We start from the raw sequence: 12,770 nt of genomic DNA on the forward strand, positions 1-12,770 counted from the left end.
ACGACATGCGGTAAGATACAGCAGGCACGGCAGGCAATCGTTTGATTATGATGTCTAGTCGCTTGCCAATATATACTTAAATTATTTTAATGTTTAAAAAAAAATCCAAATAAATAAAACGGTTGCTCACAAGGTGCATTTAATTACCACGCACCAACAATCTAGTTAAAATTAGACTTGTAATTCCCATTCCTCTGCGATACTCTACGATATACTGCAATACAATTGTAGATATTGTCCGCAATTGTATTGCAGTGTATCGTAGAGGAGCGGTAGTCACAAGTCTAATTTTAATTAAATTGCACGCACCAAGTTTATGTAGGTGTAAAAGTTACGAGGTCGTCTTTCTAATTCAATTTATTGACTGCAGGCCTTCCACTAGACTGACCCCCTGTCTCTAGAATGTTGAAATTATACATGTATATAAAATTGAGCTTTATGATTTTGAGAGAGAGAGAGAGAGAGAGAGAGAGAGGCAGGCAGGCAGGCAGGCAGGCAGGCAGGCAGGCAGAGTTTCCATTGCTCCTCTTCCTATTACATACGCATACCAACCCGGCTTGTCAAAAAGGCAGATAGTTATATATGTGATAGTTATGATATGTTATATGGTTATAGTTCTGGTTCTGTTAAAAAATTCACGGGTTCGCACTGCTAAGGGGCCTATTTCAGCGACACGCTTATAGATGTGTGTTTTTTAAAACGTTTTCCTTGACAATTTATTTCATTTGGCAAGACGAAAGTCTGTCGAGTTATGACTAACGCGAATTTAACATGTTAACCGGCGTCACAAAACGCTTAATTTTTAATGACAAATAATTCATTAATATTTAGTATGCGAGACAAATAGCTAAGCTTTTAGTTCAATAAAGAACATCAAAGCTCACCCGCCTATGTTCGTGTAAAGATCTATGAAGGGAAATGTCGTCAGCCGTGCTGGTTCATGAGTCGACTGAGACACATCCCACATAAACAGCAGTTGATCCACATAATCGTGATTACTACAGCTACTCATTCGTGTCGGCAGATCGTGAGAAAAATATAGCGATATCCGATATCCGTGACTGTTGGAACGGTAGTCTAACTTAGATAGAGTTATGTCCCTTGGTCTGCAGTTAAGTTGGGTGCACGTCAGCGTTGGTTTCTAAATGTTAAATTTTTGGTGTTGAAAGGCAAGAGTAAATAATTTACTAATTTTCTAAAATTTGATTTTTGGTTGCTGTGAGGAGAATGAATTATTTTTTTGGGGGAAAGAGTCTGCTTTTTAAACATCTCGTACTTTGACTATGTCAAATCTACTCTATATGTCAAGTCTAATGTTAATATTATTTTTTAAGTTCAAGTGTCAAAAGGCATCAATTAACTTCTTTACAAGTTCTAATATTCAATTTGGTTTGAGGCTTGCTATGGGGGTTAACTATTATTTCCTGGAGACGAACATCTTTTATAATAATGATAATTTCAATGTTTTTTATAATGCAAAACCTAATTTAATCTATGTCTATTTTGCTTTTAAATGCTGCGATATTTTTTGTTTGAAATATCGGTATATTACAATATAGATTTCAGTTGGTGAACTCGACCCCTGACGCTAATGTGAGGTTTAGAGACACTAACATTTTAAACCAATAATTCAGATATGTATAGAGGCCTATTGCCTGCATTCATTAATTATGGATCGACATTAAAAAAAGCATAAATCGGTTAATATCTCCGTTTTTTGCCGTCTGTTTGTAACAAGGCGCAGTGAAGACAAGCAGCGAGTATTGAAGTATTCTTAAATTCCCAACAAGAGCGACGTACAGTACTAGGGGTCGTCTGCCGGGGGCCGGGCCGCGTACAGTATCAGGGGTCGTCTGTCGAGGGCCGGGCCGCGTATAGTATCAGGAGTCGTCTGACGAGGGCCGGGCCGCGTACAGTATCAGGAGTCGTCTGCCGAGGGCCGGGCCGCTTACAGTATCATGGGTCGTCTGCCGGGGGCCGGGCCGCTTACAGTATCAGGGGTCGTCTCCGGGGGGGCCGGGCCGCTTACAGTTTCAGGGGGTCGTCTGCCGAGGGCCAGGCCGCTTACAGTATCATGGGGTCGTCTGCGGAGGGCCAGGCCGCTAACAGTATCACGGGGTCGTCTGCCGAGGGCCGGGCCGCGTACATTATCAGGGTCGTCTGCCGAGGGCCAGGCCGCTTACAGTATCATGGGTCGTCTGCCGGGGGCCGGGCCGCTTACAGTATCATGGGTCGTCTGCCGAGGGCCGGGCCGCATAGAGCAAGGGTACGTAATTTCGCACAGTACGTAAATTCGCACACCTGACGATTTTTTTGCGTTTTTCCTCCAAGTGGTCGAGGACTGTGTTTTTTGTTTATATGTTGACTAATGCCAACCTTTAGTGGAACATTTGACGTTTTAAGTACATCTTTTCAGATTAAGTTTGTTTTGAAAACAAATTTTAACTGATACGACTCACTTCCGATAAAATTGATACCGCATGATTAAATATCTTATTTAAAATAATCCCAGTTGTTGATTGGCATGTGAATTTGCAGATATTTAAGGAAAATATCATTTGATCAGATAATAAACAAAACTTATTACAAATCCACCAAGTATAACTAATAACAGCGCTGACCTGCAGACACCCCGTCATTTTCACCGCCTTGTTTACATTACCTCCGTTGGGACCGGTCATTATTTAAAGCAAAAATGGCGGTAAATTTACACTTTCCAATTTTACATTATTTTGTTTTTAAAGATATTTTTAATCATGTCATTGGGCTTTATCTTAGTTTAGGATGTTGTTTGTCTACAAAATGGTTGAAAATTATTTTTACCAACAAAATTAAAGAAGTTAGATGGGTGTGCGAAATTACTTACCCGATCGTCTTCAAACCCAGCAATAAACACAAGTTAACAACAGCTCCCTTGCGCAGTGATACGTGTGCGCATATCAGGTTGCACACTTGTATGTTACGAAGCATTTGTACATCTAACAATGTGAGGTATCCTTTCTTGATTTGAAATTGATTTGACGGAAATGTTTTTAAAAACATACCGAAAGTGTGCGAAATTACGTACCCCCACTCTACAGTATCAGGGGTGTCTGCCGGGAGCAGGGCCGCTTACAGCATCATGGGTCAGGGGCCGGTTCCCCGTTTGTACAGAAGAAGCTGGCCGATAACTATTCTGACCGTCCCTGGACAACCGTTGTATTAATTTCTAATAATTGTCTTATTAATCAATCTTAATAAAGCTATCGGATCCCGACGAAAGTATATTACCCGTTTCCGTGGATGTAAATATTTGATAACACTGTCTACTGTCTAAAAGTCAGTTACTTGACCATAATTCATAACCGCTAGCAATGGTCAGTTGAACCAGATCAATATACCCGTGGTAGTTTAATTGGAATTAGAAAGTATTTGCCTTCGGCCGCACACATCTGTTGTTCCACAGGGACTCGAGAATTTGTTACAGTCTACATGTGTTTGGACCTTCCCTAGGTGTATAACACATTTTTTAGACAGTTTTTTTCGGGGGGGGGGGGGGGCTACATTAAAATTCGGAAAAAATTATCCCTGTGTGTTGTTCCAGCTCAGTTTCAAAAAGCACCAACTTCAAACATTATTTAATTTATTGGACAATAGCGGGTAAAGGTGGGAGAAACTTGTATGAACAATTTAAAACTTAAGAATTAACTTGTTAGATGATATATGTTGGTAAATATCATTGTTATTTCGGTTATGATATATATTTTTTTAGCTGTATAAAACGGTTCGATTCTTATACATTATCATACAATTTTGTCACGCGTGTCAAATCGACACCTTCGATCAAATAACCAATGAAAAATGTACTGAAACGCTGCCGGGAAGTACCGACTAATATACATAAAATAATCTTGTACTTCCGGACCTTAAAGTCGTAGGGTCTACAACATTCACGTGAAAATTGTATGTCCATGTGAATAATGAATTTGAAAACTTCCTTAAATTGTTTTTGTTTACACTGCCATAATTGTAATTACGGAGATACTGTCGCTTGTTTCCCGTCAACTCATCATCGTATCAATGTAATAAAAAAAAAATAATTAAGTACCGATTTTCAAAAAACGAAATTTCTCGTGATATATTCAAGGTAAAAGAATCGGTTTTTTTTTTAAATAAGTTTAAATCAATTTTATTGCGAGAAAAGCAAATGGATTCGACAAAAGTTATGCCAGTTAGATACGTCCCTTCCGTTACAAGGATGTATACATAAAATTTGTCACGCGACAGTTTATTTATACTGTAGTAATATTGTATTTTAACTAGACGGGGGTAAAGATAGGAAGGAGAAGAATAGATAAGGAACATCAACCAAAACAGAATGTGGAGATTTGTAAGATGAAGAACATGTATGTGGTTTATCTGGTTCTGTCGACGTAGGTAGACTGCTTTTCTAACACACAAATCCTTCTGCTTTTTTTTCATCACACGTACGTTATATAGTTGTATCAATTAAATCGGGCTATGTTTTTGTTTGGGAAAATATCGCAGATCGTGTGCCTTTAATATTAATCTATTGAGAGTTGCCAATGTGCTGTGTTCTATTCCATTATTGTAATTGAAGTCTTTTCAAAATTACGCTGACGAATAAATTAATATGGGCTACCAGCTTGTTTTGTATCATAAATCTGTAGTATGAGAAATTATGGAGAAATGAATATCCCCGAGTATTAATTTGGAGACGATGTCTGGTCAACTGTCCTGGCCTCTGATATACCGAGACAATATAGAAAATTTTACCCCTCAAAAAAAGTCCTCCACCTAAATAACAGATAAGATATAGTTGGAGACCTGACTAACAAAGGATAGGTAAGAGACTGCCTGACAGGTGTCAGTCAATCTAATTACCGTCACCCAGAGGGCAGTACCCGGCCATAGGTTATATAACAGCCCAGGGCTCCAACGACGTAAGGTCATAGTAAAAAGATATAAAGTATGAGTGTGGCTATATTTCGGACTGGTGAACGAACCCTAAGTTCCCGTAAGGAATTGTTCTAATTCGTACGGTAGCTGAATTATGTTTCTCTTCGAATGAAGAATTTGTTTGCTGGGTTTATCGCCCCTTTAACAGACAGGGTCATTTTGAAGATGGGTATCCTTGTAGTAGTCGGTGACTACTTCACTGAACAACATACGCATACCGACCAGAGAAATTATGACAAGTGGCTTGCCCAAGGACACAACCACAACAACACAGACCGGCTCGTTTCCCAGTTTTCCGTGAAACACAACCGACACGGGTAGTGAGCGTCGAGCCACGCACCTTTGATCAGCTGATCTTGACCCGAGATTCTGTGACCGGCGCTCTAACCGGCTGAGCTATCGCGAACCCCTTCGAATGTTGGGAACATTAACTGTTGAAGATATCTTGACCAAACTTGAAGTATATTGCATCACCTAAAAACGATGTGCAGTGCACTGCCCCCTGGTCACTGTGACCTTAATGTCAAGGTCAAAGGTCTAATAAGAGCAATTTCCCCCTAATTGTTATTGACGAGAAGTTTTAAACCCTTTCAATTGTTGTATCATTTTACCACCCACAGAGGAAACGCATTGTTCTGTCATTGGATTACTGTGACCTTGACCTCAATGTAAGGGCAATATTTTTCAATATTTTTTTGTCAAACAGATCAGTTACAAACTAGGTACGATATTGCAATTAAAAACTGCTGGACATTTTGGAACCTTTTTAGTCTGGACACTTTGGTTTGTGTGTACAGTAGAACCTTATTGACAGGACACTTTGGTTTGTGTGTACAATAGAACCTTGATAGTCAGGATACTTTGGTTTGTGTGTACAATAGAACCTTGTTAGTCTGGACACTTTGGTTTGTGTGTACAGTAGAACCTTGATAGTCAGGATACTTTGGTTTGTGTGTACAGTAGAACCTTGATAGTCAGGATACTTTGGTTTGTGTGTACAGTAGAACCTTGATAGTCAGGATACTTTGGTTTGTGTGTACAGTAGAACCTTGTTGGTCTGGACACTTGGTTTGTGTGTACAGTAGAACCTTGATAGTCAGGACACTTTGGTTTGTGTGTACAATAGAACCTTGTTAGTCTGGACACTGGTTTGTGTGTACAATAGAACCTTGTTAGTCTGGACACTGGTTTGTGTGTACAGTAGAGCCTTGATAGTCAGGATACTTTGGTTTGTGTGTACAGTAGAGCCTTGATAGTCAGGATACTTTGGTTTGTGTGTACAGTAGAACCTTGATAGTCAGGATACTTTGGTTTGTGTGTACAGTAGAACCTTGATAGTCAGGACGCTTTAGTTTGTGTGTACAATAGAACCTTGTTAGTCAAGACGCTTTGGTTTGTGTGTACAATAGAACGTTGTTAGTCTGGACACTTTGGTTTGTGTGTACAGTAGAACCTTGATAGTCAGGATACTTTGGTTTGTGTGTACAGTAGAACCTTGATCGTCAGGATACTTTGGTTTGTGTGTACAGTAGAACCTTGTTAGTCTGGACACTTTGGTTTGTGTGTACAGTAGAACCTTGATAGTCAGGATACTTTGGTTTGTGTGTACAGTAGAACCTTGTTAGTCTGGACACTTTGGTTTGTGTGTACAATAGAACCTGGTTAGTCCGGACACTTTGATGTGTCAGTCCGGACTTTTTGATGTGTAAGTCGGGGCACCTTGATGTGTCAGTCCGCACACCTCGTTCTGTAAGTCCGCACACTTTGATGTGTTAGTCCGGACATGTTGATGTGTTAGTCCGGACACTTACGTTGTAGAAACTCATTTTTATCAGCGTATAATTGTTTGAAGTAACCTTGATCATGAGAGACGTCGGTTGAACAGTAAATGATTCCTCTGTGTGTTCGTTATACCAGACTTGCACGCCGAACTAACAAAAACATAATTCGCTTATTGTCTATGTAACACATGAAAGTTTGTCTTTCCAAACCAAAAATGGGATCAGGTTGGTTCTGGATTCTCTCAATATCGTTTCCTGTTGAATCGTGGAATTTGGTTTTCAAGACAGTGACCTATCAAGATAACCTATTAGATTTCAAAATAAGGAAAAAAAAGAAAAGAATAAACTGAATAGTCGAAACAACCCTTTAAAACAGAAAAAAATGCGGTTATATCCAAAATTATGATAACCGAATGTGGCTTTAAAATAAAAATTAGCTCGTCCACCGACAATTTTTAGCATTAAAATAAACAAAATACCCGTGTGTAAAGTTATGAATATTCAGTAGTTGAGTATATATAATACATGAGAGCATGGCTAGTCTGTCCGTCTCTCTTCCTTATTGTCTCACTGTCTCGCCAACCATATCATCTGCCCACATCTAATTGAACAAGGGTAAGGCTTAACAGTCCGTACAACCGTACTAGTCAGTTTGATTAAGGCGAAAATTATTAAAAAGTATTGAGTCTCTTTTCATATATAGTTTTTCGGTGGACAAATGAAGTGTTTTCTAAATTAAATTGAATACATGCTGTCCAGAAATTGTGAGTATTTTTCTTTTAATTTGTAAGCTGCGTGAAAAGAATAAAAATATTTATTTTATTAAGCTACTCACGCTTCGAACAACGAGACTCCAGTTCGAGTATCGACTGCTCCAGGATGGGACCACTCGCTTTGTTCTCTGGTCGTAACTGTAGCGAAGCAGCGCCATGTTGGCGGGGCGGGGCTTAGCCTTCGTCTCGTGCGGACAATGGATGTCATTAGTGGCGCGTGCTCTTAATTGGTTGTCAATTACCATGGGGCATCTGGGGAGAAATATACAGGTGCGAATTCTGTATAAAGTTATAATTACGAGAGATGGCTGGACATAGAATTGTATTATATTACTGTCCGCGAGACAAAAAATAATGAAAATTGGAGACGCGCGTTTTTATCTCGCGAAATTGTGATAATGAAAGTTAGAAAAGAAAAAAGTAGAGACATGTGGTCTTAAATATTTCACACATACGCATCTTCTAATCAATATTTGATTAATTAAAATGACTTCCATCTAAGCACGCCATCTTTTCCCGCGGAGGGAATTCCCAAAGAGTGACATTACTTATACATATGTATGAACATCAGCTAATCAGAGAGAAAAAACATCACAACATCTGCGGTCAAAATATTAACATACAATAAAAAACTAAACGATAATTCATTCAAAAATATGATGTGGTTTATGTGAGTTGTATTATATATATATATATTTTAATTTTCAGATAAAAAAAAGAAGACATACGCGATAAATCGGGCCAGGGATATACAGTTATATGATTTTACGTAAGCCACTCCCCTTCACTTCGATAGATATACCCTTTTAGTTTAAAGTAGCAAAGTATATGAGGTTCCAATCAGTATAATAAATCGGTTTCATATCCCTGATATATTTTATTTAGCTTGGTGGAATTCAATCTACATCGCCATTGAATTCCTCTGAAAAAGTATTCATCAAGTAATTTCCTTTAAATGAAAACTGAATAAAAAAAAAGGAAAAAAGATGAATAAAAAAAAACTTTTCTAAATGGGGCTTCATTTAAACAGAAATCGAAATACTAATCTATAGGGAAAGGAATGAGAATTTCTACTAGAAACTATCAATAACATCTGGTCACGCCAATGAAAAAGTTTTTATCTTAATTGAATCCAGAAATATGTTGACACTTTGATAAAATCACTCAAAGAAGGAAAACAGATTTAAAATTCTTTTAATTGAAATGTAGATTTTTAAAAACATTAAATTATCTTAAAATTGAAATAACTTAGTCAACGAATTTGCCCACAGGTAAAATTGTGTTACCTGTGAATGACGTCAGATTAATCTATCTGTATTCTCAATAAATATTTTAATAATGCAGACACTTGGCGACTTATTGCCGTTAATACAGAAGCATTAAAGTGCATAATTAAAAATATTTACTGTTATTTTTGTGATTTTTTAAAAATAATTTATCCGGAATCGACGATTCTCTGATTACAAAGAACTTAATAACAAGCTATCCTCCATGCTACTTTTATTGCTGAGAATGTTCCCTGATCGCGAAGTCAAAAGATCCTCCCCGACATTTCAGTGGTTAAAATAATGCAAGGCTCGACTGCCTATATACAACATAGACGACTCGCTACATACCTCTGCCTATGAAACATAGACTAAGCCCGCGCCAAAAAGTCTAGACCTACCACGTGGGAGCAATCAACCAATCAAACAACGCGATATCAGAATAGCTAGCGAGGTCGCAGCAATTTCAGGTACCGTGTATTCTTCGTTGCGAGATATTTACGGAGGTGCTTGTTAATGTATTGAAAACCTCCTCGAATAAACATTTAGAATATCACATTTAATATAAAGTCCCAAAAGTGGTCAAAATGGTGTACCATATGTTGAAGATCGGTCCGCGTTTTAAGCATCGGCACTAAAAAATCCCAGTAACGTTAATGAATAGCTCAGGTAAACACACGACCTTCGGCCCCGATTTGAGAATAGACTCGTCCGGGTCATACAATTGGCGAGCGATCTATGTGAAGACGGGCTACACCGAGCAGTGAAATCCTGTATTTTGGGTATTATATTGAGCTTTAACCGAAGTATGAACACTGTGAGAATTTTGGATATTATCGAGAAGACCCGTGATCCGAAAAGAGGATTTAGAGAAGTGTGTTAGACGTTTGTTTCGTCGAGTTTTGTGATAGCGACACAGTGTCTCCACTAGTTAAGTGGCAGAGAAAGATCTAAGCGCTGTTTTTAGGTATATCCAGTGTAATTGTAACGCTGGCATCATTCTGTCGGATTCTCAGAGTGAAGTTCATATGTATACAATGTTACATGGAGGAGTGTGTATAAATTTGACATCTCTGGATTAAACCACGGACGTGCTACACAGGAGAGAGAAATAGTGTGACCCCACGGTTCACAAGTATATATACCGTGTGTACATCCCACATTCCGCACGCTCATGTTGTGATACCGAGATTTGGAGCAAGGCGAGCGAGTCGGATTTATGTTGTTTATATATACAATATGTAACAAATATATTTATAAAGCCTAAACACCAATACACAACAGAAATGTGTATTAGATTTTAAGATTTTATAAAAAAAAAAAAACATACAGTGTTTGTTACAAACTAAAAGATACAGTGTTAAATATATCATTTCATACTATGTAACAATTTTACATTGTATGACATAGTTGTATGTAAATCAGTTTGACTTTATTTACATACATCAACAGTTATTTGTTATTTATCTAAGTATATGTTAAGGGGATATATTGCAATATCTCAATGTCAAAAGTGTATGATTTATGTTCCGATCTAAACGGTCTGCCCTCGTGAAACGTCTTTGGAAAAACAGATTACATAATGAAACCCAGTGTGAGAATGAAACATCTTTATCAACTAGTCCAGATTTGGATACAGAAATAAAGTGTGTTGCACAGAGCATGCTAAAAAGACTGAAAGAAAAACAGTTGGAGATGCTATGTCAAAGCATCGAAACCAAGGGTGGAGAAATCACAGGGTGTGTACTCCTACCCAACAGTGACCTCAGGTTAGGAAAGAGATCGGTTGCTCCTCATATTCTGTGTTGTCAGTTATGGAGGTGGAGCGATATTACTCCAAATACGGAACTTAAACGACTGCCTCACTGCGAATCTGCAGATGATCCAGCCTATCTGTGCTGCAATCCATATCACTGGAGTATTCAACAAAAAACAGGTAATAATTGATTATCGTCTTAATTAATTGTACAGCGATTTATTGACCCCCTATACCAGGAATGGGTGGCAAATACTTTTTTGGATTTAACCTGTTAAAATTTTGGTAAATTATACAAAGCACATGGCAAACAACCTGTAAAACATTTGAATGGTTCACCAATTAAAAATTAAAAATTTTACATGAAAAAATATATAGGGAATGACCTATATATACATATTATATTAAACATTCATTGATTTATAGAAAGTTTCTCATTGTTTCACAAAGATTGGTTAAATCATCCGAGTATTGTTTACATCACTAAAAGTAAAATGTTTGGGTACTAATATGACATCAATGATCAGTACTTCTCGTAAATGTCGTTATTTTGTTGTGATGTGGTTGGGATATATCCCGCGATGTACACAACAATTACTGGAATACGACCTGTCCTACTTAAAATTGTAACTGTGTGATATTTATGTAGTTAGATACACACAATGACCTTAAAGATGTGATCTGAACGAAGGTAGCAATGGCTGAATACATATATATAGGGCTGAATATATATACATATATATATAGCTAGTTTAAAATTTGAACTCTCACAGCACAAAAAGTATGAATATGATATACATATATTTGCAATAGCACTGCGACGTCTATGAGAGTAAAAATTGACTTCTAAGGAACAACGAAGATATATCTGTCAAGCTGTAATAATGAAGTTGAAATGTAATCATTTATCCTGAGGTCGATCGAAGGATAGGGGTTCGTTCAAAATTACCTGAGGGATTCTAAATTGTAAGAGTTGGGGAAAATGCAGGATAAATTCCCAGGCTGAAGTGGTAGGTGGGGGTGGGGGTTGGAGTTAAGAAAAGTTCAGATTTATTAATTTGACGTGTTTAAAACATGATTAATTAGTGAAATAGTTAAATCTCATTCCTGTGCAATAGGTAAAGCACAGTGTTAACATTACAGAGACCATAGTGGCAGTAGTACAGGAACGATGTAATGTTGTGTGGTTGTGTGTGAGGTGGTGGGGGGGGGGGGGCATTGTTTTACAGGTCTTGGTGTATTTCTTTTGGGAGTTTATTTCTCTTGTGTTGTTTGCCTCTAAATGACATCAGTGCCAATGGGCTATATTAAACAATACAATCAACTTCAGTATATTGTTGGAATTAATCAATGATTTGCCAGTGGTCCTTGTTATTCCTGATTTCAGCAGGTCAGCTAGCTTATATTGGACTAGTCCGCTATAAGTGACCATATTCCCAGGCTCCAAAAGTCTGACCAGTTCCCCTGTTTATGGCCACTGGTCAGAATTCTGGAGCCTGCAAATACTGGTAGTTTTAGAGGACAAGTAATATATATTGGTCATGAAAATTATACACAAAGTCACTGTACAACAGAATTGATTAATAGAGCTAGCTCTGAACTTGGTGTGATTTTGAGGTGGTAGTACTATTTCTAAATGTTTGTTAACTGCAGATTGAATTATAGATATATTAAATGTATAATTATATAAAGTGATTCAGGTCATTTCAGTTCTTTTCTTTAAAATGATACAGACAGGAAAAACTAGCAAACCCTACTACTGTATATGTGACCTTCCAAGGGTGGCAAGATCAACGACAGGTGGTCTTTTATGTTAAGCATAATGTAACTATAGTATATAATAAATAATATAGGGAGGGGAAAATATGGTCACATATGTATGAGAGGGAGTCACTTATTTATTGAGGCAGTCCCTGATGAGGCAGGTACGTACCGTTAATTTTTTAAGGCTTGTGAAATTAAATAAAAAGTTTAATTTATATTTCACAGCACAAGTAAGGACAGTTAAAGAAAAGGTTGTTATTTAGGTAATAATATAGGAATTTCTGTTAATAAACTTTTAGTTTTTGAAACTGAAACAGTTGTGCTTACATTGCATGAAATTAAAACCTACATTTTGCTGTGATGTATATTAGTGTTAGTTAATTGGTTCAAATTAAACAGGTGATCACTGTTCCTTAATTTACATATGAAAAAATATGAATGTTTTAAATTTGAATTTATAATAGATATGTCT

At 37.4% G+C, this 12,770-nt stretch overlaps 1 protein-coding gene across 1 annotated transcript in view; it reads left to right on the forward strand.

Annotated features, from left to right (window-relative positions):
• The first annotated feature begins 9,296 nt into the window (after positions 1–9,296).
• LOC117314986 (mothers against decapentaplegic homolog 6-like) overlaps positions 9,297–12,770 on the forward strand; it is a 48,015-nt gene continuing 44,541 nt past the window's right edge. Inside the window, exon 1 of the mRNA XM_033869109.1 lies at positions 9,297–10,714. Within this exon, the coding sequence (XP_033725000.1) occupies positions 10,303–10,714 (412 nt within the window). The 5' untranslated portion in view covers positions 9,297–10,302. The remainder of the gene's footprint in view (positions 10,715–12,770) is intronic.

The sequence above is a fragment of the Pecten maximus genome, chromosome 17 (genome assembly GCF_902652985.1).
Source record: "Pecten maximus chromosome 17, xPecMax1.1, whole genome shotgun sequence".
Taxonomy (NCBI): Eukaryota; Metazoa; Mollusca; class Bivalvia; order Pectinida; family Pectinidae; genus Pecten; species Pecten maximus.